Here is a 27,820-nt window from a genome sequence, read left to right as displayed (position 1 = left end):
GCCCCGCCCCTCCCCGCCGCGGCCCCGCCCCTCCGCGCGGGGCGGAGGTGGCGATCGGTGTCTTCTGCCGCGGCCGCAGCTCCGCGCTGTCAGGCAGCCGGAGGTGCCCGCTCCGCTCCTCGGCTCCCGCCGCCGCCGCCATGTATCTCTGCAGGGCCGCCTCGCAGGCGCTGGCCTCTCGCCTGAACAGGGCTCCCTCTGCTGCGAGCCGCCTCAAGCAGCGTGGTACGCGGGGGCCGCCTCGGAGCTCGACCCGCGGCCGGGTAGAGGTCAACGGGACGGTGGGACGGACGCGCGGGGAGGGACGGGACGGGGACGGGTGACGGTGACGCGCCGCCGCCTCTCCGCGGCGGGGGCGGGGGGGACGGGACGCGCGAAGGTCGCGGGCCGGGGGCGGGGGGAGCAGGTGCGGCGGGCGCGCGGCGCGGCCGTTGGCGTGGCCGTTGGCGCGATCGGCGAGGGCGTGCGGCCGCGGTGTGAGGCGACCGGGGCGGGAGCCGGGTACGGCTGCTCGGTCGTCCCCGCCGCCGCTGGGAACCGGCTGGCCGGCTGCCTTGAAACCCCCGGCGCGTTCCGGCGGGGAGCCCCTGCCCCCGCGGGGCGGGATCGTGCTCCGCTAGGCGGCTCGCCCTTGGGAGAAGCGGCTGAGGTGGTGGCCGTGCCCCCCCCGCCGCCCGGCTCCGTTCCATGGCAGCAGGCTCGGTGGCGGGCAGGTGTAACCCCCCTCCCGCAGCGAGGGGGCCGCCGTTGTCTTCACTTCCACCCCCCAGCCAAAAAAAAAGAAAAAAAAGGGGGGGGTAAAAAACCGCCCTTAGGTGGATAGTCAAAGCAGCGGTTTCCTCAGCGGTCTGGTAGCACCGGGAGGGAGCGTGAATCAGCCTGGCGTGGTGTGTTGCAGCCATGGCTTTTGGTGCATCAGGAATTGTGTAACCAGGAGGAAAAAAAAAAAAAATCTTCAGGCCGTGTTGGGTGACTGCAGGCTGGCTGGGCACTCTCCTACCTATAACGTGCAGCCTTTGAGAAGAAAGTATTTGTGAGAAACTGCTACAGAACGTATATATAAATGTGAGAAGATCCATTAGGATGCCTGACTATTGAAGAGGAGTCTGGAAAGCGTGTCATGAGACAGATGATGCTAAAACATAATCTGGCACACGGTGGCAATATTTTGAGATTGAGACTATTTTTGCAGCTACTGATTGCAATGCTCGGAGCCATTTTATGTTTAATGAGCACCCTTTCAATGAGGCGTTTCTCGCCTGTGCTACTCATCTGGGATGAAGTCACGAAATCCAACTGAAAGCTTTGTTGATGAACAGAGTTATGTGTGTTTTTTGTGAGTCTCCTTCTGAGATATACAGAAGAATCCAAGGCTATATCAAGCATCAAAACTACAGAAACGGTGAACAAAAATAAATGGCTAACACTGCTATTATAGTGAACATGTACTCAATCAGGGATAAAACTGTAATCCTGCCTGTCTGCCCTGTTGGCCAATACTTGAGGTTATGGGCATGTATCTAAATGTCAGCAGTCTATTTGAGAATGAAAGAATGCGAATTCAAAGGAAAAGGCTTTTTCTTAAAGTGTTCTGTTATTAAACTGAAGAGGATTTGTTACCTCTGCTGATCATGACTGCAGCAAGACTGAATAAGGACAGATTGATTCTTTTACATACCTTAGGCAGGAACTCTTTTATGTTCCTTTTTTTTTTTTTTTTTTTTTTTTTTAATGTTCCTTAGTCTATGTTGACTGCATCCAGTACTTGGAAGCTGGTAGGCAGACAGTGTAGTTCACAGAAAATCTTAGACTCTTAGGAAGAGCTCAGCCACGCAACTTGTTCAGTTAGGCACCACGCCCTGTGTTACTCAGTTGTCCTAAACATCGCTAGGCTGTACCTCTCTGTTTTGTTACACCTTTTAAAATCATCCTTTCCTATACAAAGTTCAGATTCTGTCATTCTATTTTGTGATCATATTTTAGCAGCACTTTACATCAATTTCAATAATGGTTTTTATAGCACCTCTTCGCCAGATGTCATCTGGGAGTGTTCCTGGCTCTTCTGGAGAGACCATGATTTACTACCTCCTTGCTGGTGTTGCTGCTTTTGGTGGTTTATTTTATGTAAGTGTTTGGGAATGGAGCTGTTTGTGCTTTCCGAGTTGGCATGGTATAAGGTGTGTTCTGGGTTAAAGAACATGGTCAGGATGCAAACCGTCAATAGAATGTGGGTGTCGTAGCGTATAATTAAATACAGTCTAACTTAAGAATCAGTTCAAGAGAACTAGTGAAATTGGATGCCTGTTGCTTGCCTGTTTTAGTGTTACTTAGGTATCTAGTGCTGTTGTCATTCTTAGAGGAAAACATACTTTATGTGAAATGAACACGTCCAAAGATGGAGCAAGGCACCTGCCTCTAATCCCTTGCCTCTTCTTGTCAACCACAAACATAAAGAATATCTCAAAGCGGGCAAGACAGATGTGAAGTAAGCTGTCTGAAGCCGCAAGGGCAATATTATGAACCTTGCTAGTTGGGGCAAAGAAAGATAAGAGTAGTAGTTACTTAAGCATGTTAAAGTTTTGTAAACATCTACTTTTGTCAAGCTTTTCAGTAATCATTCTCTTCCTTGCATCTAAATATATCAGACTCTGCTTCACATCCCTAAAGCCTCCATTTCATAGCTTCCTTCCACCCCCCACCCCCCCCAAGATTTGAGATAGTGAGATACTGACTAGCACATCCCAGAGAGGTACATGTTTCCCTCTCCCACAAAATAATCCTCTTGAATGGTAAATAGCTTCTACTTGTTCACAATATCAAACTTGTGTGATTGCATATCTGGAGGAATAACAAATTTTCTTGCTGTCGCCTTTTGACCATAGTTTTTTAAAAAAATAATCTGTCTGTAATTGTCTTTTAAAATACTGTGTTCAATTCCCAAAACACTGCAGCACTTTGAAAGCCGCATGGTATATTGTATTCCACTGAGAAATAAGAAACGTATAAATATGTTAGTATAGCAAAATAGATTTTTTTTTTTTGTAATTTTTTTTTAACCTTGCTTAGCATAATTCGATATGCCTTTTAAGATGAGCAGTAGCACTTGCTTAAAAACTCTTCTTTCCCTCTCCCATCTTCTTGTTTGGTAACTTTGTAGGGATGTAACAGTAAGTTTAGGTATAATTTCCTTTCAGGCCTACAGAATAGTCAGTTCATCCCGCAGCAAGTATATTGAACATTTGAATATTCTTCAGGAGAGAGCTGAGGGGCGGAAAGACAAACCTTGGTCAAGCAAGGGTGAGTTGAGCTCTTCTTTCTTGTTCTCCGGGTACATGAGGATCTGGAACAGATTTCTAGATTGTCTAATCAGGCCTTAACGCTGTCCAAGTCCTTGTCCGAGCTCTGTGAGTGGGAGTAAAGACAAAGGTGGTTGTGCAGTGTTCCGTTACAAAGCTGCTTCTGCACAAATTTTGGGACTGGACTTAATGTTCAGGCAGTGAATCTGGCCTGTCATCAACCTGCAGGAGTCTCTTTGGATGGAAAGAGTTGATGTGTGAACCATTAATTTTATATTGGGTATTTGCATTGGATTTACTGGAAGCTTAATGAAACTTGACTAAATGCATAATGCTGTCAAAATCAGTTTTGTTCTTTTGTTTGTTGGGGGGGAAGGAGATAATATCTTTTTCTCAGTCAACAGTTTGGCTCCAGGCCACGTGCCAGCAGGGAACGCAGTTCAATAGGAAAAAACCTACGTTTTTAAAAAATACTGTGAATTGGACCCATTTCTTGTCCCACAACTTTGACTTTGTCCTTTTTAATTTAGGATTAAATGAAAACCAGACACCACCTAATGTATGGCAAATCCTTACTTAGCTCTTCATGCTTAAATAATTAGACCATGTTAGTTCAAATACTTGTAATGGAATGTTGTCTCTGTCTACATCAATTAGTGTTACGGCAGCATTAATATAAAAGATAGAACTTTGGCACGCATGGCCTTGCTAGGAAAAGCAATTAGAAAAAATTGCTTCTTAAGGATCTTTATATTTTTATTTAGTTGTTGTTTAAAAAATAAATAAATTGATGAAGCCATAGCACTTGAAGCTCTTCCTTATTTTTTCTGATGCTGACGTCTAGAGAATTGATTTAATATATTTGCATGCACACAAAGGATAGGTTTAAATAAAGTATGCTGAGTTTAAATTTTGTTTTCAGCGTGAGAACATGCTTTGAATTGTCTGCCTCTAAAATTATTTCTTTTGAAGTTGTTAGTCTTGAAGTTCCACAACACATCTCTTAGTTTTAGAACTTTTAAGATTTAAAATGACAAAACACCTTAATTTCCTTTCTTTTACACAGCTGGAAGCAGCACAGTTTTTAAACTTAATTCTTTAAATGCTGAGAATTTGGCCACAATTTTAATGCAATCCTTCCTTGTCCCTAAAATAAAAAATCTGACCAGGACCAAAGTAGGTATTTTCTTCTAGTGACCTAGTCATTGAGGGAAGAAATGAGGGTTATGCTCATTACATTCTAACATAGTCAGAAGAACACGGTAGATGTGAAAGCATCAAGCAAACCTTCCAGGGCACTCAAAATGATGCCAGTATATTCCCTCTTAAGGTTCACTTCTGCAAGGTACTGAGTTTTAACCCTAGCCTGCCAAAATGTTTGAGTGGGATACCCGCAGAGTCAGTGGTGCTGTTGAGCCACTGAAGGCTATACCTGTGTTGCCCGAGACTGAGGTAAGAGTACTTGGTGCTCTCCAGATATCCCATAATCTGATGCCTTGTGCTGCTTAGTAACTTCCATGAATGTCACGACCAGTGGCAGATGATTGCTCCCTCCCTTATTATTGATAGTAAGAAGTGCAAAACATTTCTAAGGCCATACAGTGAACACAGCTAAAACTTGTCTCCTATATTATTTTCAATATTGGACTTCTGAGTAAATGCTCAACCCAGAGTTTTTAACTGGACTTCTGAGCAGCTAATTCCAATTCACAATACAAAACAACTGTTGAATCAGCTCTTTTTAAAATCCTTCTTCATTCCCAACTGTATCTTCCCAAAAGAGGTTTCTGTTCTTGCTTTTCCTATGGAATCCTCTGTGTGCTTTCTCAAAAGAATTAATGTCTCTCTTCCTCCCCTTTTTTCCTGTTCCCTGCATAGCCATATTTTTGTGTCTATCTTGTCACAGAGTGTTACTGTAGTACTGCTTTTCCCAGAAGTGCCACTGCAGCTTCTTTCCCGACACATTCTTTAGATTCAGTTAGTCCTTACACTTTTTCACAGTAAGCATTGCCGATAAGAGCGATTAAAAATTCTGTTCTCAAAGTAATCTAATACTTCCTAGGGTCACATAAAATAAGCTATAAAACAGTGCTGGTAACAATATGAAGTGGTGGATGGAAAAGCAGCATGCCAAACAGCACGTTCATGGCATATTTGCTACATGTCCTATGGTAAGAGAAGGACTTCCTAGCTGGAAGAATTAATACTGGGGAGCAGCTGATCAGAGAGAGATTCTCCTGATATGAATGATTTTTGTGGTTTCTCATCCCAAGGAAAATTCTCCCCTTGTGCCCAAACCCAAAATGTCTATTCTAGAGAGCTGCACGTAGCAAACGAAGCTGTCAAAACAAGAGAAACAATCAAATGCTCTTCTAGGCTTCTTTGTTTATTAGAGGGTTGAACTGATATTTAATGGTATTTTAATTAACGATACCAGACATTTAAGAAAAGTTCTAATAGCAAATTTTCTGTAGCTCTTCTTAACTGAAAGCTACTTCCAAATTTAGGGAGGGATTTAAAAAAGCCCCTGGCAGAAGCCTGAGTCAAAGTAGCAGTAGGAAATCTGGGATATCATTTGAACTGTAAAGTGATGTTTGCCTTGCAGAACATTCTACTTGCTTATTTAGCAAATACTGAGTTTTGTCTTCCATTTGCATGTGTCTCCTTTAAACTTGTTCCTGATTTCCTTCTTTTTTAGCAATGACTTTTCTTTTTAACTTGATGCAAGCTGATTCAACCTTTCTAATCTATCCTCTGCTTTTACACTTTCCAGACTAAAATACAAGGGAAATCTCTTTCCAAACCCGAGGAAGTTAAATACAAACAAAGGACAGTCGTTCACCATTGCGTACCTTGCAGCCTACCTTGGAATGACTTTATACCTTCTATTGTAAAACTCCACACTTGTGAGACTTTAAAAGAACTACCTATGTTTGCAAGGCCAAACCATATTGAGCTTATTACTGAATCTTGCTTTGTAGAGGGAGTTCTGAGATTGAGAATCTGGCTGTTCTGAATGAATGCACTCTATATTTGACTGTCCAATAAAGTGTACTGAATGTTGAGCTTGGCTGTTAGTCTGTTCTTTGTGTAATCAATTTAGGTTTTTTTTTAAATACAGCATTCTCTTAAAGGGACATGATCAGGTTGCACAATACAAAGCTTTGATTTTTACTGAGCAACGAATAGACTTGTGTTTAAACCTGAACACAGAAAGATAGGCTTGCACTAGCATAAGAAAACCAAGAATTAAAATTGATCTGATTTAGTTTTTAAACAGATATAAAAGAATAAAATAAATTCTGACTATGTCTCTTTAAGCTCTGTCCTTTCCTTTCTGTTCTCACTTAATTTACACTGTATTACAAACTTTATTTCCAGTTCTGTTTTTTCACATGGCAAGTTGGTTCTAGCGGTAAACTTGCAATGAACACATGGTATATAACTTTCTTTTGTTAATGGGATCTTAGTGCATGTTTGCATGGTGAGTGTGCATCTTTGTTGCTTTGTGCTGTTAGTTTTTAATTACTTGTCTTAGCTGAGTTTGAAGTAATGCATGATTGGGAAACACTGGGTTTTTCAGATTCTAAAGAATCTGACCCACAGCAGTGTAGACAAGTCTTCAAAAGACAGCTGGGGCTTGTAAAAAGAAAACGGTCAGTCATAACTGGTCATATCTCCAGTAAAGTGAATGCTGACTGCTTAAAATTAGCCAGTTGTTTTCTCACTTGCATACACCTAGTTTCAGTAAGGGTCCCCTGTTTTGTTCTGCCCTGCAGACCTTACCTTTCTTACTTGAGTGCTATGGCTCTTGCAGGGGTCACAGTGCAGTCAATACAGCTTTAAAGAAAGCAGGGTGAGCACGCATAGCAGAGTACCTGTGCAGCACAGAGCTAAGAGATGGCACAAAACCCATCTGAAAACTTGTTGGGCTCGGCATTATTGTAGCTATTGCCAGCCAAGTTAGCCACCTTGAAAATAGGCCTGTGCAAACTGAAGGCACATCTTGGCTTGCAGTGCTTCTAAGCTGTGAGCCTGATGCATAATACACTCCGTAAGAGCTTCTAAGCATGGTAGCAAATGTCTTATTCCCAGTGTGGTAATTCCACTGCTGGCTACGAACAGGGTAAGAATCCTGCTCCCTCTGACACCCATGAGTGCATTATCACTGGCCCTTTCAGCAGAGTGGGTTTGGAGCAACACTTGGTAGGGTCCTTTTTTATCCTTCCCTGCACTCACACCTCTTGCAGTCACTTGCTTTAAGCCACAGTTTCTTTTCTTACTACACTGAAGCAGTTATCAAACTCGGTAATTAAGAATATGGTTTCCTCATCTTGTAAACATCTTTTTTGGTGCCACGTTAGACAATATGGGGGGATTAATTGTTGATTTCTTGACTTTGTTTGTAAATTCTGATCCCAAAGCTTAGCTGCCCATTTTAAATTTAAATGAGGAGGATGGTAAAAAGTAGTTCGCAAATTTGTGTTGCATGCATGTGCTTTACTGTCTTTATTGTATTAAATAAATCCTTAAAAGGTGATGAAGAAGAGACGGCTGAAGTCACTGAAGCAGAGACAGTCACGGAAGAGGCTGATGCAGTAGCTGCTGCTGGACCTGCAGCACAGGATGAGAATGCTGGGGTATCCCCAGAAACTGGAGGGGAGAATGACTTACCAGCTCCAGATGCGTCCCCTGCTGTCGAGGAAGCACAGCAGGAAGCTGCTGCTAATTTGGAAGTTGCTGCTAATTCAGAAGCTGCTGCAGTGCAAGGTTAACTTATGAATGCGGTTTTTGCGTATGTGTGTGTGTTGTGGGTTCTAAAACTCTGCCTCTTACTACAGAACATTAAGAACAAATGTCAGTATTCCTAATGGAGTTTGTCCCACAGTGAAAACTAATTCAGGTGTTACCTTGACCTATCATGAGCATAAGGTAATTACGTTCATTAAATCAGTGTCTCTAAAAGCATGCTGCCTGGGGCACCAGAGTTACTGTCTAAAACTAGTAGAATGAAAAGTTTATTTACTACCCCATTCTATTTCTCTTCTTTAAGATCTTATATTAAGGAGGGCATGTAATATGATCGGTTAAACAGTTGTTTCAGTGACCTGGTTCTTAAGGGTTTGTTAAAGAATCTGAACACTTTTATTTCACTGGCCACTCCTAAGATATTCACACTAAATAATTATAGCTGTTCTTTCAATGTAATGTCAACAAAATCTTGCGTAGCAACCAAAATGTTGTCATGATCTCAGTTTTAAGGATATAATAGGCTAAAAATTTCAAAATTCAATAAAACATCAAATTGGTATTGAACACTTAAATCGATTAGTAGCTACATATTCAGTATTTTGAACTGTCAGGGTGTTTAAGATGGTTTACTGTGCTTTTAAAAAAATCACAATAATACAAATGCAAACCTATCCATAAATTGCACAAAGTGCAGGACTATAATTTAACTTGATTTTTTTAGAACTTTTTTTTTTTTTCTACTAACCTGTGAGGATAGAGCAATGGCTTATCCTCTTACCTCTTGATTTCTTCAGCTAAAGTTGGAAGGGACACACATAAAGCAATGGCAATTTCTCGGTCGATAGGAAAGCAGCAAACATTTGCATCTGGTATCTTCAGTTAAAAACCAAACACGCCACCACCAACAACAAAACTTGCCAGCCTGTTATGAAAGAGAAACTTAATTCTAATTCCTGCTTTGGAAGGGAAGACTTCAGTGTGGCTGTAGTAAGCATGAAAACCACTGAAGCAGTTTTCAGCTTGACTTAAACATGACTTACTGCACACCTATGTTTGAGTTACTTGGAGAATACAAACACCCGCTTGAGAGGATATATCTAAAACACAGGTCAAACTGAGATTAACAGCATTTTGACTGCTAGTCCGTGGGAGGTTATCACAGTACCTTGAAAGGTATTAGCAGATTCCAGAATTGTTTTCGCCTTTTTCCTTGGTGACTGCAGTGAGGAACGGATGTCATTTCAATTGCCTTTTTAACAAATGAACTTGAGAAATGGTGTGGCACTTCAAGTGGCTGACTTTTGTGAAAGGGCTAGGTATGAATGGGGTTTTAATTCACGTGTGAACAGCTCCTGTGCTTGTCTGCAAAATAATCCATTACAAATAACATGTTAAACCAATACTTGATTCAATCTGCTAAAAGTAATATAACTAATAAAAAGTACAGGTATATTTGTAGTGACTATTACTGTTTGCATATTAAAAATATTTATAAGGTGGTAGTAGTTAAAATACCTAGACCCTTAAAAATTTCCATTCCTATGGAATATTTAGACCATTTCATTTAGAAAAGTAGTCTGGTATATGTTAAAGTTAGTGAATTAGAGCTGTTAAGAGATATAAGATGTTCTAAAATGTCTTGCAGTGTTTACCTCTGTTGGTCTACCGAGCACTTGCAACATACCGCTTTAAGGAGCGGGGACTTGCTTGTGTCCAGAAGTGGTTGAATTTTCCTTTCATAATGCTGATCTAGGAATATTTGGTAATTGTTGGATAGGGTGGGGTCTTTCGTATGGTAAATATTCCTGCTGCTCTATTGAAGAGGAAGCAGCTAGGATCTTCCCTGAGAAATGTTGTGCATAAGTGGATTAAGTCTGAGGATCTAATTCTAGACATGGTGACTTCATGTAGTTAGTGGTCACTATTTTATAAGAGGAAATATGTCTTGTAACTGTTAGTTACTGCTGGTGTTGACTGGAAGTGGATGTGCTATTTAGAAATCACCGATTTCTTAGATCTGTTTTCTCTGGCCACTTACTGAAGAAAACAGCACTAGAACAACACTTTTGTTACCTTGAAATTTATAAGGGATTCTGAGGGTCATTTCAGGTGTCCTCTGTCAAATGTTGCTGCAGTGGTTATTCTTTGCTGTGTGGTAAAGCAGGCGGAAACGAGCCTGCAGGATATAAAATTGTTGAGAACTTCTGCATGTTGTATCAGCCATCTTCCTTCCAACCTCTAATTGGGATATCACATATTAGCTAAAGCATTTCATATAAAGCAGCAGAAGTTGTACTTCCCTGCAGTCAGTACTAGTTTCTAAAGCAAGGGAGTATTCTCCCTGGTGTAGCGTTGCCTGATCTCTTTGACGTTTCTGGGGTGTTAAAACTTGCTTCTGAGAACAGTTGTCTCGTGCCACTGGTCACCAGTGAAGACTGTTGTAAATCACTGTTCGTAATGGGTGTGCCTGAGTCAAGAGTGAACCCTGTGGATCTCATAAGCAGTTCACGTGAGGTTCTCCCACAGGGGCTAAGTTGCTGTGACCGCTGTGTAACCCGGGTCCTGCCCTGGGAGGCTGCAGAGGCTCCTGCCGCAGGTCACCTTAGCGTTCTGCTGCTCCTGTCCTCCCAGCCCCATCTGCAGGAGAAGAGCAGGACCCTTGAATGAAGCGGTTGTTCCCTCGGGTCTCCGAGGAATTGATGGGGAGCATCTGGCCCTTGACTGCTTGAGGGGTTTAGCAAGCAGCACGTGGTCTTACACGCACAGGCTTAAACCAGTATCCCTTTCCTTTAAGCTATGTAAAAGCTGGTTTCTGTCAGCATAATACTTAAAATATAAGAAGATGGTACTTTGAGTCAAAAGTTCTCTGCTCTCTATGTACCCCTTTGTTCAGGGTTTACCTGCAGTCAACAGCTATTTGTGTTTTAAAAAAAATAATTGTATGATTAAAATCCATCTGGAAATATCTTACAGTTTTATATTTCACCATTTTTATCATTTGTGTTCTCTCCATTTCGAGGGAAAAAAAGCGTATCTCCATTTTTACTGAGATTGGGAAGAATTTTTCTTTCAGAACTGCCCAGGGAAATGCAGGCTTACTTTGAAAAAGAACACTTATTTAAATGACTTTTATTATTTTTGTTGATAGCTTGATGTTACTTCTGCAGATGAAGGTGCAAGTATTTTTATGGTCACCAGTAAACCTCTGCTTTTTCAAATGCAGTTATTTCTTTTAATGTGTAAGGCTTTTTGTAACGTCTTTGGAAGTGCAAGGTGCCAATGGATGTTTGTCTCCAGCTCCAGTATACATACATATGTATGTATACAGATAACAAGAATGTGTGATTATACACAGATGTGCAAAAAAACCCAAACCAAACCAAACCAAAAAATCCCCCAACTTTGGAGGTAGGTCCTTAATCAGGGTAATTTCAGTTTTAGAAAGTTAATTACAATTGTACCTGGCTGGAATTTTTTCCTTGCCTCAATTTAAGCAATTTACAACCCACTACTGGTTATCTGGAATTCAGTGAAATACTGTTGCCAAAAAAAGTACTGTGCCATGTTACTCTGTTCCCAAGGTTTTAGCTTCCTCTAAATTCTAGTTTTCTGTACCTTTTTATTGCTTGATCTGTTGCGCTGTCACTCTTGGTTGCTGCCAGATGCTGATAAGATTCCTGCTGTTCTCCTAGTGTACTCTGTGTCTGGGGACCATAAGTTTAGATCAATTTTTCTTCAGATAGAGCAAATGCTATAAAATGTACAGATTGGCAAGCTGCTGTTTGGATTAGGCAGCATTGTTACATCTGTGACTTTTAGTTTTTGGATTGCCACTATAAACTTTTCTCCAACTCTGGGACTGAGGCTTGAGATTTTGGCATTATCAACTGGAATAGCAAAGGCAATTAGGCCAAAACCATGCTTTCTTGGACTCCTGACTTCTGTAGCATAGGTTCTTTCCTAATTTTTTAAGTATTGAAGGACATGGTCTCTTCTCTGTTATTTCAAACACCATTTGAGTGAGTAACTAGGTTTGGGGAGGATTAGTGTGTGAATGTGCCAGTGTTTTCCATGTCAAGCTTCAAATGGCATTACAATGCCAGTTGTCTGCAGCCTAGAGAAACAAATACAGGCTGCACTGGACAGGAGTTACTGCTTTCTGGACAGGACTTTTGCTGATCTGATCGCACAATGATGCCAAGCAGACAAAAACACCCGACACAATCAGTGTACATTGTTTTTGCTTGGTAAGTTACCAAACTCTGGGTGTGTATTCAAATGCTCTGACGCTGGGAGTATTTTGAAGATTGCTGAAAAGTCCTCACAGTAATTTGTAATTTTGCATACTTATTCAGAGGTTTTCAGAATGATGTTGCTCAGCAGAACAAACACATCCTTCTAGGCATTTGTTTGTGTGAGATGGAGGAAGGAGGAAAAGCTGTGCAGCCTGCAGCTCTTTACAACCTTAGGTGCTGGGGTAAGATGCAGTGTGGGTAAGGCTGGACAGACGTTATCCCTTATGATTATACCACTTGTTTACAGTTGGACCTTGTGAAAATAACTACACTTTTTTTTTTTTTCTCTCTTCTCAACCTCACTGGTATAGATCAGAAGCACCTCATAACAGACCTATTATCTACCATTTTCATATGTATAATGTCATGGCATGAAATGGATCTCTAGGTGTAAATTGGTGTAACAGAAGACAGGTGGAATCAGGAAGAGTATTCACATCATCTGACGAAACCTGTGCTTAATTACCAACTGGAATAAAGGTTTTCTATTCTGAACCTCCTTTTAGAGGATTTTTTTCTCTTCAATTATTGTGGTAGACTAAGCTAGCTAAATTAGGCTCTAGAAAGTTGAATTATGTGAATGTTATCCTACTAGGGAAGTATCCATATCTGTGGACCTTCTGTTGGGTATTTCTGCTTCCATTTATCACTTTCTTTATCTGGCCCTTGGGCTGCTGCATTTCTCTTGCATCTCTCTGATTGCCATACACTGGCCACTAGTTTCTTGTCTCTTCCTTCTGTTTTTTCTTCATAAAACTGAGCTTGCAGATGAGTCGTCATAGCATAACTGGAAAATCTCTGTAGGAAGAATGTGAGCAATATTTAGAAAAGACTTCTTTAAAAGTTGTGAGCATCTGAAGACAAAAGTTGGTAAATGGAGAGACTGTTCGGTTTTGATCAGCTTAGCTGAAAAGAGAATTTTACAGCATGTACGGGGCTGGGGAGGAAGATTCCAGTAAAATGGAAAAAACCCTAGAACTTCCCAGCTAAGAGTGCAAACAAATAAGTGGGGGAGAACTACATAAAATAACTGTCTTCCTATTTGTCTATTGTAGAACAAGGGGACAAGTAGCTTCTCAAAAAAAGATTAAAGGTGGTAAAAGGACACGAAGTGAATAATGCCTAAAGGATTGTCAGTATTAAGGAGAAAATGGACTTACTGCTTTTTACTAATACAATATTTATAGCTCATTGTCAAGACTTAAAAAGAATCCTAAAATAACTTTATTTATTTAAATTGGAAAGCAAGAACTCACTTCAGTCAACACAAACTGTTAGCATTTACTTTACCTTTAAGTAGTATTACCTGTGTTATTTGAACATTTTCTGTAAAAAAGGCATGCAAAGGAATACTATTAGTGTCCTACTTTAGAGAAAATGGCAAAAGGGACTCCTTTCTGTTCTCCTGTGGTGGCAGTTCAAACCAGAATGGTAATGATGGGGATTTTTATATTGATTTTTGGGCAGCATTTCTCATGGCAGAAACATCCTTTTCTAAAATCAACATGCTGAACTTTGGTTGCTCCTTTGAAAACAACGTAAGTGGGTAAAACTTGGTTCATTACTTTGTATGAAGAGTGTTAAAGAAAATGCCTAACTTTAATTAAAAGTTTTTTACGACTTCAGAAGGATTTCATACATCAAATTATTAGTGCATTTTCATACATGCTGTTTATGTTAACTTGCACTAGTTTTTTCTTGTGATCTGTTCCAGTCAGTGGCTAGATGCTTAAAACAACCAGCCAACCAACCAAGGAACCACAATATGAATTGCTTCTCTTTGCTACAAATCCTTGTTACAGAATATAAAATGATATACTTGAAATGATGTGAGGTATTATAAACTATTCTGGATTAACGTGGTATGCACTGTTATGCTTTTATTCTGACCATTACAGGCTCTCTGAATCTTTTTTTAATCATCCATTGTAGAATAAGCTCTCTTGAAGTGAGCCTTCTGGTCATTAGTATGACCTAATGAGGCTTTTCTTAGGAACTAGTGACCTGCATTAGGCACAAACAACCTGTGAATGAAGTTGTTTCTTTTCTTGCTGTATGGAGAGAATAAATTTTTTTTTTCCTTAAAAATGTGCTTCATAATGCCATGGTTTAGGCTCTCAGCTGGACCTCATGGATTTTTATCTGGATTACTTATGGATGGCTTGCAAAAAGAAAAAGCTGTCATATTTTTATAGCGGCAGGATTATTAGAAATCCCAGCCGGCCTTTGTTCAGGCCTTGGGCTCTGAGCCTCTGGTTCAGGTTTAACTTAGAATAGCTGAAATGCCAAAGGGAGACAACTCCTAACGCCTGTGGGCTCTGGCGAGGTATTGCTAGGTAGGGAAGGCAGAGGCTGCCTTCATGCCACGTCCAAACAACAGCATGGTCGGGCCAGGGCAGTTCCGCAAATATTTTCTTAAGAGCAATGTGGGCTTCGGCAGTTGCCAGCCACTAGTTCCGTCCTGTGCGTTCAAGGAACTGATCGGACTGAAAAATAATCAGTGCTTTTCTAAATAATTGTTAGTTCCCTGATTCGATTTAGCACATAGAGATGAGAGGTTTATTTTTTCCTGTCTGAAGGTCAAGTGCTGAATTCACGGTGTCAGAGAGAGGCATTGGTCTGTGGTTAACCATCCAGTAGGTTTCTTCCTTTTTAAGCCCAATGTTTAAGTGTTTAGTGTTTTTCCTTTTCAAAGAGGTGGATAACTTACTCTAGCTTGTTATAATCTTAAATGGTCACTGAATAAAATGCCAGTGAGCAGAGAGAGAGCATTTCAAGTAGTCCTGAGTGACGTTCCTGGTGCTTGGGATGCTCCTGGTGGGGAACATCAGCCCTTCATGCTGAGCTCCCCGTGTCTTCCCGGCCAATGAGACCTGAAGCACTTGCTCACTTTATAGGGACATACGCACAGTTTTGCTTATTTTGTCCCAGACTGACTCTGTGATTATTATTTCCCCCTCTTCTTATTACTGATGTGGCTGATGGTGGTTTGAGCCCCTGTAAGCAGAGGGAGGAGGTGCTGAACCCACGTCAGCCATAGCTGGGGTGGCAGGTGGCTTCTGATGGAAGGAAGGAAGGAAGGGGACCTTAGCGGTCACCACCACCTCAGGATTTAGAACAAAAGCCATGGATGAATGAACTTCTTTTCCATTTTCTTTAAAGCTGATGATGGGACCAAAATGTGTTAAGTTGATCTTAAAGGGAATCGCAGTTTCATACTGCTACTGCTGTGTTCTCCCCTGGATTAGATCTGAGGGAGGCAGGTACCCCCACCTCTTGTGCTCTGTTTTGCAGTCTCTCTCAAATACATTCTTGAATTACTTTTCAGTCATGGCAGAATTTGACTTTTAAAAAGTGAATTCTACTCCACTGTCAGTTTTCAATTAGCGGGTCTTTAAAACTATGAAAAGGAATGGGGAATTTTTTGTTCTGCCTATCCTAACATTTCAGGGGACACCCTGAGACCCTCGGTGGACCTTACTGAGGAGAAGCTTTATGTAAACAGAAGCATCACATTCTAGTATGAGTGGTTCTCTAAAAGACTGTAAATGAAATATTGTTTCTGTTTTCACAATTAAATTAGACTTTTTTTTTTCCCTTTGGAATTAGTGTGTGACATTGGTTGTGTTATAGGCAGCTTGAAATCCCAAAGCCTTGTTTTGTACTCCAGCTTTGGTTCATGCGCTCCAGGCAGATTCCATTTGTATTATGCTGGCTAACTTGTATTATTTTAGCTTTACAAAGCCAAATTCTTCTGCAAAGAATATTTTTTTAAAGTAATTGAACCTGACGTTCTGCATTACAGATACCAGCCTCATCTTGACTGCTTAAAAAAAAAAAATTCATGATATGAAGGATACTGCTCTAAGTGAAATGCTTCAGTCAGAAAAGTGTATTTTTAAGTATCTTTAAAAACTGCAGGAAACCGGTGCCTGTTCAGATTTTTTTGTTGTTGTTTCTAACTGGAAATATCACTTTTAAAATGAATCAAAGGATTAGGATTAGAATCAAAATATGATGGTTTTAAATATATTAGTAGAGAAATGCAAAACTGGGGGGAAAAATACAGGCTGTACACCTGAGAAGGCTGTGGTTATCTTGTTATGAAACTTCCATCCTGGGGGGCTTGAAATCCCCACATCTCCCCAAGCAAGGAAAAAATTGAATGTAGCTTTCATTTTAAAATCTGGAGCAGCTGTCTTCTCCATATGTATCATAAATGAGGAAAACATACTTTCAAAGCCACTTAAAAATACAAGGTAAAAGCTTAAGGTCCAATAAGATTTAAAAATATAATATACAAGTTAGTTTAACTATGCCTACAGGCTATTTGTATCAGTCATCTATAAATTGGTATCAACAGATATTAAAAATAGTAATAAAGTTTCAAGACAAAAGCACTCTGAACAAGGAGAGTGTTTGCAGTAGTGCTGAGTTGCCTGGCCAAGGGTGGTGAAACTTTTGCTGTAGGAGTGAAATTCTGAATTCCAAGAGTGCCCCCACGCTTTTTTAAAAATTTGGACTTTTCCTTCTTTTAATGCTGCTCTACGAGAGACAGCTTCCTCTATTTTTACATGTTAAGAGAAAGATGTATTGCTTTCACAAGGGAAGGTGCTTCACCTGCATGAGGAAAACAGTTCTTTCCTTTAATTTCTTTCTATATGTAAAGTAAGTTTCATTTGTTTGTTTTCTTAACAATTAGTTGTGAACTAGCTGCTACTTCAGGGTAAGTGTGAAGACCTAATCCTCACATTAACATGATTGATTTGTTTGAAGGGCTGCTCTAAGCTTTAAAGCAGTAGCTTAAATTAGCACTAAAGAAACCTCAGTGTTCTAACAAAGGGAAGGTACCTTGGTCCCAGAGAAGTCCAGGCTTGTTTAGATGGCGGAGCAGAACTTCTCATTCTCGACCTGTCTGCTTACTCCTCTTGGCTATGCTGACATGACTGTAGATGTGTAGAATAAGTAAAGAAGTCGCCTATTTGTTTCTTCTTCTCCTTGATCTCACATACCCTATTGCTTTCTTCAGGAATTGTGGTCAATGAAAGCTGACGTACGAAATAATACATACATATTGGACAGTTGGTAGTTTGCTTTGTTAGCTTTCACGCATGCTATGTGGTATGAAACACAGCTTGGAAAATCCAGCTTTATGAACACTGAACGCTAAAGCCCTGTAGAACAATATATGCCCTGTAGAAATGCTATCAGAAACAGTATCTTCTACAAAAATTCTTGCAAGAACCAAGTTCTTGGCAGATTTCAGATTCCACTTATCATCATTTGCACCAACTCAATTCTCTCCATACCTCCCTTTCACCTCCTGCTTCAAGATCATCCTATAGCATATTGTTTCCCAGGTGGTAGGACATGACTGCCAATGCGAGCTGGTTTAATTTCGGACTAGAGCTTTGCATCCCAGACAAAAATCCAGGCTGATTCTGCATAAAAACTCCCCTAGGAAAGTTGGAAAGCTTGTTTTAAGTGCTTGAAAGCTTTGGGGGAAGAGGCTATGCAAGCAGTAGGATCTGAGTTTGGAAAGTCAATCCATGTGCGTGGGGTTTTGTGTTGGGTTTTTATTATTAGCAGGAGAAAGTCAATCTGTGTGTGTGCGTGGTTTATTTTTTATTATTAGCTGGAGCAAACAGTCACACAGGGCATGCATGTCCCTGCTTATCGTGCTTTCTCTGTTCTGCTGGTGGAATGCTGAGCTCAGTAATATTCAGACAATTCAATTGACCATCATGAGGATGCAGAAGCGCCCTGGATTTGGACTGTTTTCTGTTCTACTGTGAATGCACAGAAATGTAGAGTCTTGTGCTCTCAGTGCTGCAACTGTAGCACTTGTAAGAGTAAAATATGTGTCCTTAAAGACTGCAGTAATAACTACTTTATACAGGAAGCAGCTTCCCCCCACTCCGAGATGATAGGGATAGTTTCCTAAAAATTATATTTCTAGGTGGAACTAGATGTTGGTTATTGTCCTAATAAGCTACAGGAGCTTCCTAATGCTGCTGCCTTATAAAAAAAAAATTAAAAACAAAAACCTAATTTCCTTTTGTCTGTAAAATCAATTTCCTTTTCTGTATTTACTCAAAACAGATGTGTTTTCATAACATAAATGGTTTGGTATTGTGCTTGATGCATATGTAATGTGCTGCTGGTGCTTGCCCAGTCATGTTCTGTTCCTGCATGTGCAATCTGGAAGGATGCATTTCTTCTCAAAATGGTTTATCTCATAAAGCACAGGAGCTAAAGACCACTTGAGAGTACATACATATAGCTATCCTGGGCAGCTGAAACTAGGACACAGGCGATATTGTTGTTAGGGTTCAGTATTACACGTGAGCAATGGATATTACAAAGATGTAGAGTTACGTACTGATGGTTGCGTAGTAGAAATATGTCGGGGGTCTAACTAGCCTGCGGACGTTTGTCCTCAAAATCCTCGGTATGTTAAAATCCATTTGAATGCTTTCAGAACAGCTGTTGATGCAATATGCAAAGCCTAACCACTTGCCTACAGTTAGTAAACATGATTAGTTTGATTTCTCTGAGGCTTGAAGTTCTTTTATATTATCTTTTGTTGAAATCACAAGAAAGTTAAGCTCCTAATTCAGATCTGTAAGTGCAATAGTATATACAAATGCCTAGCAAAATTGAAGAAAACTGTAGCCGCTGATACTGGGACTTAGCTACTTATCCCAGGGCATAGGAAAAATAAATATAAATTTTTCAGGAAAAAATGGCTAATATTATACACAAAGGCTGCGATTTTGCTGCCAGTATAATACCTTGTATGAAACAGTGAAGTGTATAGCTTCTGTAGAGTAACATAACCTACTAAGATGGGAGGGGGGACACACACAGCACACCAAACACTCAATGAAATGGTAAAATTATGAAATTATTTAACTCCAGTGCTGTTGATGAAGGATGTGGGGGTTTCTTCCCCCACTACAGAATTAAGAAAAAAACCAACCAACCCCACTTTTGTGACTATAAGAAGAAACTAAAAAAATCAAGAACATTCCGATTTTTGGCAGATTTTAAATTGTATGGGTCAGGGTGAATCATCATTTGACTGAGATGAATTTGACTGGAACACTGCAAGTGGGTGTTTTGTTAAAGATGTTAAGGACCTGAAGCAGTATTGTGTAATATTGTTAATAAACCAGCTGGGCATTCAGTAGAAAACATAATATGAACAGCACTTACCCTGTGTCTTCATTGCAGAGAAGCAGTTGCACAATGCAGATTAATTTTGTTCAGTTAAAGCCTGTAGAAATTGTAAGAAAGCTGGCGTAAATGGACAACAATGGGTCGCAGTCATTGCTGCACAAGGAAGTATGGGGACTTCAGAATTTCAAACTGGTCATCATTCAGAAAACGACACAGAACCAGTTAAGAAGCTGTAATTCCTCTACAACTCTATTTTGAAAAAATAAAGAAGCTTAAATATTTTAGTGTTCGAACTAACAAAAGTTAGAAGCCATTTCAATTACATCTATTAATTGCTGTAGAGTTTCACGACAGACTTATTAATAACTTTGCAATAATTCAACAGACAGAAAAGTAAAATCCTTCTTCTAAGGATTATGGAAAATGAGTCATCATTGTACCAGTCATAGATTAAAATCTCTTTTATGAAATAGGGTGTTACTGCAGGATTTTACATGGAACAACTGCGAGAGATTAAGCTGGACTGAAAAAATATGAAATGCGTGCAGATTTTTAAAAAGAAGGGGGGGGGGCAGGGAATAGCACTGAGGTAAATTTAACATCCAGGGAAACAAAAAGGAGAAGTTCCTAAACTTTGTAATGCTTTGTGCTACCAGCTAATCGGTAGGAGAGGATGCGAGGGACTCAGGCAGTACGCCCGACGCTCCCCGCAGAGAGGGGGCCGCGTGGCAGTCCCCATGCTGAAAGAAGCAGGGGACTCGTTCTCAGCTTGCCAGGTCGTCATTCATCTGCTCTTGCCCTGGGATCACAGCAGTTCCCTGGGACAGAGAAAAATGCGTTGACCCTCGTGAGTGGGGTACAGAGCGTTTCTTCCAAGACCGAGCCGTGTACAAACCACCAGAAAATACACCGAGATTTGTTTTGGTACGTCAGATTAATGCTCAAAATAGCCTTCGTGGTTGTAGATTGGTTCTTATTTTCATGGTGCTCAAAGCACCAAAAGACACTTAGATAGCTTGCTCTAGTTGCAATAGGCCAAAGAAATGATGGCAAAATGATCTTCATAGGCCAGTCTGAATCTTTGCTGGAGATAATGTCTTAAGGCATGTATAATGATCCGGTGCAAGCTGCCGTGTCTGGTGCTGCCATGAGCAAGTGCGCTTGGACCGCCAGCTACGGCCAGCTTTCTCCTCTCAAAAAGAGGACTTCAGCTGTGGCACCAGGAAGGTCAAGGAATGGGTGTGAATGCTACTTGAATAAAAGTACCAGCTGGAGTTTTCTGCAGTAACCAAGGACAATTACACATACGTACAAATGTCGGTTTTCAAAAAGGCAATGCCTGTCGCAACAAGGCCCTTTGTATTTTAGGGAGTGACAGCTACTCTGTAGAGACCTGGATGGACACATTGGGAGAAATCCATATTTTGTTGCAGTAGCCTGCCTTTCTGATAGCCATAAAGAATACTTCAGACCAGAGACAAATCGTTCAGTACAAGTGGTGTAAGTGTTAACGTTTGTTTTCAAGGCACGTATTCCTGTAGGTGACAAATAAGCACAATTCCCATTCAAAGGAAATAAGGTTTTATTAAAAAGCAGGGAAGTCCATGTTGCTCCCTCTACTTGCTTACTGATCTACTCATCTTAGTGCAAAAGAAATGAAAACACTGAAACATCACAAGAAATAAACAAAAATTAGCCAGATGAAATACTATAAGCCAGAGAGCAAGTTTTTGGTAATATAAACTGAATGTTTGATGTTACAAACTCAAACCCAGCAGCTTGTTACCATAGCAAATATATTGCATTACATCAAGTGATGCTAGTTATAAAATATCTAATGCTCTGAATTTCAAATGTACTCTTTTTATTGCATGCCTGTTCCCTCTAAAGACAAAGGTAGCAATTCCTGAATTTTTTTCCTTGTTGCTTCCTCAAAATTCAGTCAGTATTCTGCAAAATAAAGTGAAATAGTTGATGTTCAGAACATGCTGTATTTAAATAGCTGCAAGCTGATGTTTGGAAAAAAGCGTGGGATGCTAGCTCTGCAAAACTCCTATTTGCTACATTTATTGAACTTCTAATGGAGCTGTTTAGTTAGCTGTATTTAATGTACATGTAGCTTAGTATAGGACACAATTTGTAACAACAAAGTCCCTGCAAACCTTATCCTGCTGAGCAGTTAAGGTGTGTGATGATGGAGACCTCCAACAGTAAGGTTGGAAGAACATGGTAAGACAGAATTTACTCAAGTAAAATTTAACCTGTAACTGCTGGATGATGTGTTCAGTCTCCCTGCAGAGCGTGTCTGTATGTAGACACATTACCTATTACCAACTTTTATACAGATAGATTGCTTTATCCTTAAGGACTATTTAAAAATGGCTAGTTGGCAATCATGCTACACTGGAATCACAGCCTGAATCTTCAGCCTGATGTTAGGATATTTCTACATTAAAACTACCCATGACATCTTTGCAAGGTTATGGGGAGTGTATGTGTAATGTCCTATGGTGTTGATCAGACTAGGATTATTTCCATGGAAGCTTTACCATTAGTATCTTACACATTGTTAATGGTTTGACAGAAATCAGAAAATAAACTGAGGGTATCTGCAAGAGAATATACATGTTAGAGAATACTGACCTTTGTCTAAAGACATGAAAATAGCTCATGTTTATCGTTTTCTGCTGCAGGGCTGGGAAAAGTCAGACTTTCCCTGGAATTCCACTTGCAGACTTTTATTTGCATGATAAAATGTAATCATCTGATAGATCCTGTTGTCTTCAGTTACTTCAAACATGTATGTTAGGCAGGTACTTTATGCTTTGTGAGCCTTGACTGCTCACCCTCATTTAGGCTGGTGAATGGGAAGACAATTCTCTCTCTAATTTGATTCATAGAAACTGTGAGTGAAGTCTTGGATGTTGCAGCTTCTTCTGCCCATGAGGAAAACCTAGACAGTGTCAAGGAAGGAGTAGCCTCAGCAGCTCAAGAGATTTCTGACAGATCCTCAAAGAGCCAGGACGTTGATGCTGAGGAGTCGGGGGAAACTTCAGAAGGTGCAAGAGTACAGCTGGGTCTGAAATGTTTGGTCTCTGAAAAGCACTAATGGCTGTTTGCACTGAACTAGCTGAAAGAGCATGCAGAACTCAAATGATGCAATGTGGCTGCTAGCGATGACTGTGTTTGGCATCATAGTGTTAGCAGAAAATTTAATTTTGAAATTACATGCCATGCAGTAGAAATAGGTATTGCTAAGTTGGATCGCGGGGGTCTTTTGAGCTCCGTGCCCTCCTAAGTGGCTAGATGTAAAGTTCATTAAGAACAAGAAATTCTCCCTTGTGCTGCATGGGATGTAACACACTTTTTTAACATCTGACTTAATTTAAGAAAATTCTATCTTTCAAATTATATTGCTGTAAAGAAAAATATAGAACATGTGATATTTATAAACCCTGCAGTGTTTCAATGCAGCTATAAACAATCTTATATTGCTATTGAAGTTGAATGTTATAATTGAATGCAAGAAAAATGCGTGTTAAAATCATCACTGCGGAGATTTTTAAAGGAATGTAGAAGTTTGGCTTCTCAACTCTTTTGCAATTAGAATTAAAAAGCTAAAAGGAAAAACGTCTGTATACCTAATACAACTGTAAATTGTATCACTTTAGTCTAAAGGATCCTTGACTATTTGTCATCGAATAAGTTGTTTCCAATGTTTCTCATTGGTGTTTTGTCTCCATTTTCAGTTTCTGTGGAGGAGAAGACACCTGAAGAAGTTGCTAAGGAACCCTAAAGGTACACGGTATAATTGCAGCATGTGGTTTCCCGCTCCTCACCTTTATTTTTTTCTCAGTTAGTGGCAATTGCAGCATGTGCTAAGTCTGCACATTCACTCTGATGGTGAATTTGTATTTCTGCTCCCAACAAGTACGCTGCAAAAAAGAACTTAACTGAAGTATTTCTTATTGTTTGGGAACGACTGCTGGCATCTTTTACAGGCTAGGGAGCAAAACTTTTCTGTATCAGTTGTCACGGTGGGTATTTATTTATGGCTTTATCTTAGTCCCATGCAAACTGGATGAAGACCCAATAGTTGTAGCTTTCTTCTAGGCAAAAAGTGTTCTTTGGACATTGGTTTAAATTATATAGATATTGGACTTCTGGATTATTGCCCTATACAAGTGAACTCCTCTCTTGTTATCCTCGGTGTAAACATGGTGAAGTTGTAAGCTTCTGGACTGTTTGTTTTTTTTTTTAAAAGACATTTTTTCACAATTAGTCTTCCTGCACTCTTAGTTTGTGCTAATGAAAAATATTTAATATAATAGTCTTACTATTTTGCTAGTATCTTGCACAGTTGGCTTTACTACTTTATAGAATAAAATACTTTGTCCACAATATTCTTACTATTTTGCTATTCCATGTGACTCCACTTTCCAAAATGGACTGTAAGATGGTGATAGAAACCCGAGGGAATAAAAAGTTTGGCTGAAATATGAACATGAATCTTGGTAGAAAAGATACTAACTAGAATAGAAACAACTGAAAGTTGAGCAAATAAACCTCCCAGGTCAGGAATTCTCAAAATTATTTTTGCTGCTAGTTAACAATTCATACACTAATTTCTTGGAGCACCAATGCAAGAGGAGAAGGAAACAGAGCAAAGAAAGTTATTTTTCATTGCATCCTCAAAACGTGTGTTCTAAATACACAACCTTATCGTTATAATCTGAGTCCTTTGCAAATGCATGTTTGCTTATTCCATCACCCACTGCAATATAAAATAAGGTAATGCCTCTCATCTTTTTGTGATAAAAGGTAAATACTGTTCTTAAACTGCATGGTCTTTTTCCATGTTGTTTTAGCATTCAAAACTAAGAAAAAAAAATTAAAGCAAAGCCAACACCACAATTATAAAGTAATTTACAAAATGCTAGTGTAAGTTATGTTCCTCTACCAGATAGAATTTTTGTGTTTTACTAGGAATAATGGTGTGAAGGGGAACAGATATTTAATGAATGGATGAGATGTGCAGAAAAGTTGCAAAAGTGTGCCTCTCAAAGCTGTTATTTTTGCTCAGAGTGAAAGCTAAGGGCACCTGAGGATATCACATCAGAAAAATAAGTTACCAAGAAATTCTCTCCACTCCGAGACACATAAATGCAGTGATATGGGGAAAGCAGTAGAGTTAGGAATCTCTATTTTTCCCTGTAAACATCTTGCAACCCTAAAAATTTTTGCGTTGTTATTCTAGATTTTGATTTAGACAACAAGTACCAAATATATCCAATTCAATTAATGAAGGCAGAGATAGTAACTGAAAGGTGTGGGAGCGGGAGGAAAGGCAAGCTGTAGGAAGCACCTCTGATGGAACAAATTGAAAATAGGTGAAAAATAGATGAATCTGCTACCAGAATACATGTCCACTGAATTCTGCTTAAACTGCTTTGGCTGGTTTTGACAAAAAAAGTCTTTTTATAAATATAGCATCACAAGATTACAAAAAGTATCTCTTACTACCTTCCAATTCAATCTTGTTGGGGAAAAAAAAAAAGCCATGTTTATAAAACACTTTACTACTTAGTGCTGGAAGATTGCGGCTGGATTGAAAGCCAGGCTGACTTTTTCCAATTTACAAGTCAAGAGCAACAATGCATTCCCAGTTAGGAAAGAACTAATTTTGTGTGTGTGTGTGTGTGTGTGTGTGTGTGTGTATGTTTTGATTGTGAGCACTTTAGGGTACAGACCTGAACTTTCAGTTTGCGTTAAAACAAATCATATTTTGGGGGGAATTAAAAGCAAAAAAAAAAATCGAAACAATGTTGATGTGAGAATTAAATTAGTATCCAGTTCACTTTTTAAAAAAATACTAATTATTTGGTGAAGGGATAGAAGTAGTAGTAATGGATGAAATCCTCAGATGAAGCCTTGAATTGATGCTGAGAGCATGCCTGAGTAAGAATATACTATTGTTCCCCTCTCTTTTCAGAGTACAGCAGTTCTACTGTGTGTGGCTGTTGGCCCTGAATTCACACTGCTATGAAGCTACTTGTATCAGTAATGTCAGCAAACACAATTGGTTTACCTCGTGCTTAAAGTTAAGCAAGTAACTGTTGCTAGAAGTAAGGCTTAGTGGAATGTGTCCAGCAAGCAGGGGAACTCATTTATACCTGAGCAACATGGCTGAAGGTGAGGGATTCCTTGAAATTGGGCTTTGTTGGTGGTAGCAGAGCAAGTTTTCGCAAGCCATCAGATAAGCATGATTTACGCAGCGGTAGTGTTTATATGCTGTAATTCACTTAACTGATAACCTGCAGTCAAATTTACAGTGTGCTTTGAATGTTTGCAAAGAAAAGGACCTGATGAATTGAGTCTGTTGCTAAACACTGTTTATTGTTGCTTCCTCTAAACTAGATTCTTTTTTCTTTTTCCCAGTAAGCAGTGCTGAAGCTTTTGAAAAGTTTAATGGAAATATTTGTGGCAATCAACCAGCTGATTCCTGTGTGAAACCTCATACTCTTCCTTGGAGACATAAAAGAAATTGTGCAGTTTGTCATACCACACACTGCTCATTAGGACCAGTATTCATTGCTGTAACAGACAACCTGATACGATTTAAGTTGGTCAGAGAGGCGCTTCTGTGATTAACATCTCTGCTTTAGAAAGTAGCATCCAGTAACAGCTGTCAAAGCACCACCCAGCATGTAATAAATACACGTGCTAAGAGAAGCAGTAGACTTAACTGAAACCATGTCAAGTGAACTTGTTTTAGGTCTTTGTTGTCTTGTTATGTACATTGATTTCTTACTTTTGGTCCAGACTGTGGTGCATAATTATACCATTGTAACATTCCGTGCTAGAATGTAAGTAAAAAGTTTTAACTAAGTTAAAATCTTATAAAAATTACTTGTTAGTATTTTTAAATTGGGTCATGGGGAAGATTACCTTATTTGCTCCCAAGTTTGGATTTGCAATTGTAAGCATAGGACACTTGGATGTACAAGACCTAATTTTCCTTCTGCATAAACATTTTAGAAGCTACCCTTCCTTGCACAATAATATCCAGGAGTAGACATTTTTAAGGCTCCTGCTTTGAGAACAAAACCCGTTTGCAAGCATTAGCAATAGGTACTTTATAGCATGAAAATCAAAATAACACCGGTTAAAGTTATCATCATTGAAGTGGTGGCTCCTACCAAACCTTATTCAGCTTGCTGTAGTCTTTCTGTGTTGTTCTGTCTTAGCAGTGGCATGCAGCGGTGGTGTAACAACACGGAGGTTTGAGAGAACGCTCTTGTGCAAATCACGAGCAATTTAGGCTATGGTAAAGCTCCTCTCCGAGTGCTTGCAGATGGCCAGCAAAATCCCCATGGAAGGCTATGCCACAGGTGTTCAGATGGACAAGGATTCTTAGGGACTAATAAAGAACAGAATAGCTAAATAATCTTGTCTTGTTAGTATTATCTTAATAATGAAAAAATCTATAATGAATGATGGGTTTGTATGACACTGTTCTCCTAACCCTCCATTGTGCTATGGGCATGTGCACGAGTGTGCACCTACTACAGAATTTTTACTGAGACCCATTACAGCCATCACAGAATGGCGATAATGCTAAACCAGGGCCAAATAAGATACATTATACACAATTTAAATAGAAAGTGTGAGTTTTAAGGTGTATCTGACTGCTTTATCTTCAAGCAGAACTTTGGAAAAATGTTGAAAGGGAAATTACAGCACTATGATTTTCCTACCCATGGCACAAAGCAACACATGCTCCTTCCCCCATCATAAAGCAAATCATAACAGTGTTCCAGCAAAAATATAGCCTATTGCCCCTGTACCAGCTTAGGAATAACTGGAATAATGCAGAGGCAAAATCAGGTTCCTGAGCTTCAAGAAGCCACACCACAGCCTTCTGCTTAAAGGATAAAGCCACTGTGATTAAAAGCAATTTTTGTAGACAAAGCTACTGGAATAAAAGTCTTAGACTGATGTTTTGTTGGATGAGAGTCTATCTTTATTTATCTGGTAGATTAAACATCCTGTGATGGATGCATACTCTTAAATGTTCTGTTTCTTCATTTTCACTAATTCCTAGAGAAAGAAGCTGTTTCTAATTTCTGCAGCTGGCAGTAGGGTTTCTGAAATTGTAGGCTTTGCTGAATGTCCCTTTATCTCTGGAACTGCTCTGGAACATGGCAAAATATATTAGCCCTTGGGAACAGGTGCCTGAAGAATTGAAGCACAACCTATGGTGCCCTTTCCAAAGCTTTTCATCCTTCCAGTTTA

The 27,820-nt window shown here is 39.8% G+C and overlaps 1 protein-coding gene across 3 annotated transcripts; it reads left to right on the top strand.

Moving 5' to 3' along the window:
* The first annotated feature begins 28 nt into the window (after positions 1–28).
* On the top strand, positions 29–27,523 carry MGARP (mitochondria localized glutamic acid rich protein). Of its 3 annotated transcripts, none has more exons than XM_052815633.1 (7): positions 29–225; positions 2,021–2,124; positions 3,195–3,297; positions 7,833–8,066; positions 22,426–22,602; positions 23,275–23,323; positions 25,964–27,523. In XM_052815633.1, the coding sequence occupies exons 1-6, from the start codon at positions 141–143 to the stop codon at positions 23,319–23,321; spliced, it is 750 nt and encodes a 249-aa protein (XP_052671593.1). In that variant the 5' UTR covers positions 29–140; the 3' UTR covers positions 23,322–23,323; positions 25,964–27,523. The 3 variants fall into 3 exon arrangements, with proteins under 3 accessions (XP_052671593.1, XP_052671612.1, XP_052671602.1); XM_052815652.1 differs by lacking the exon at positions 25,964–27,523 and adding an exon at positions 25,518–25,953 and having other exon boundaries at positions 22,426–22,584; XM_052815642.1 differs by having other exon boundaries at positions 30–225; positions 22,426–22,584.
* Positions 27,524–27,820: the final 297 nt, after the last annotated feature.

The sequence above is a fragment of the Harpia harpyja genome, chromosome 2 (genome assembly GCF_026419915.1).
Source record: "Harpia harpyja isolate bHarHar1 chromosome 2, bHarHar1 primary haplotype, whole genome shotgun sequence".
NCBI classification, from domain to species: Eukaryota; Metazoa; Chordata; class Aves; order Accipitriformes; family Accipitridae; genus Harpia; species Harpia harpyja.
This window is presented reverse-complemented; position numbering and strand designations above follow the sequence as displayed.

What these genes read in the sequence shown, in the direction of transcription:
- MGARP (XM_052815633.1), top strand. Translation starts at nt 141, where the DNA reads ATGTATCTCTGCAGGGCCGCCTCGCAGGCGCTGGCCTCTCGCCTGAAC. An exon ending in GAGCCGCCTCAAGCAGCGTG is followed by an intron (nt 226 to 2,020) that starts GTACGCGGGGGC and finishes TGGTTTTTATAG; the next exon opens with CACCTCTTCGCCAGATGTCA. An exon ending in AGAAGCTGCTGCAGTGCAAG is followed by an intron (nt 8,067 to 22,425) that starts GTTAACTTATGA and finishes TTTGATTCATAG; the next exon opens with AAACTGTGAGTGAAGTCTTG.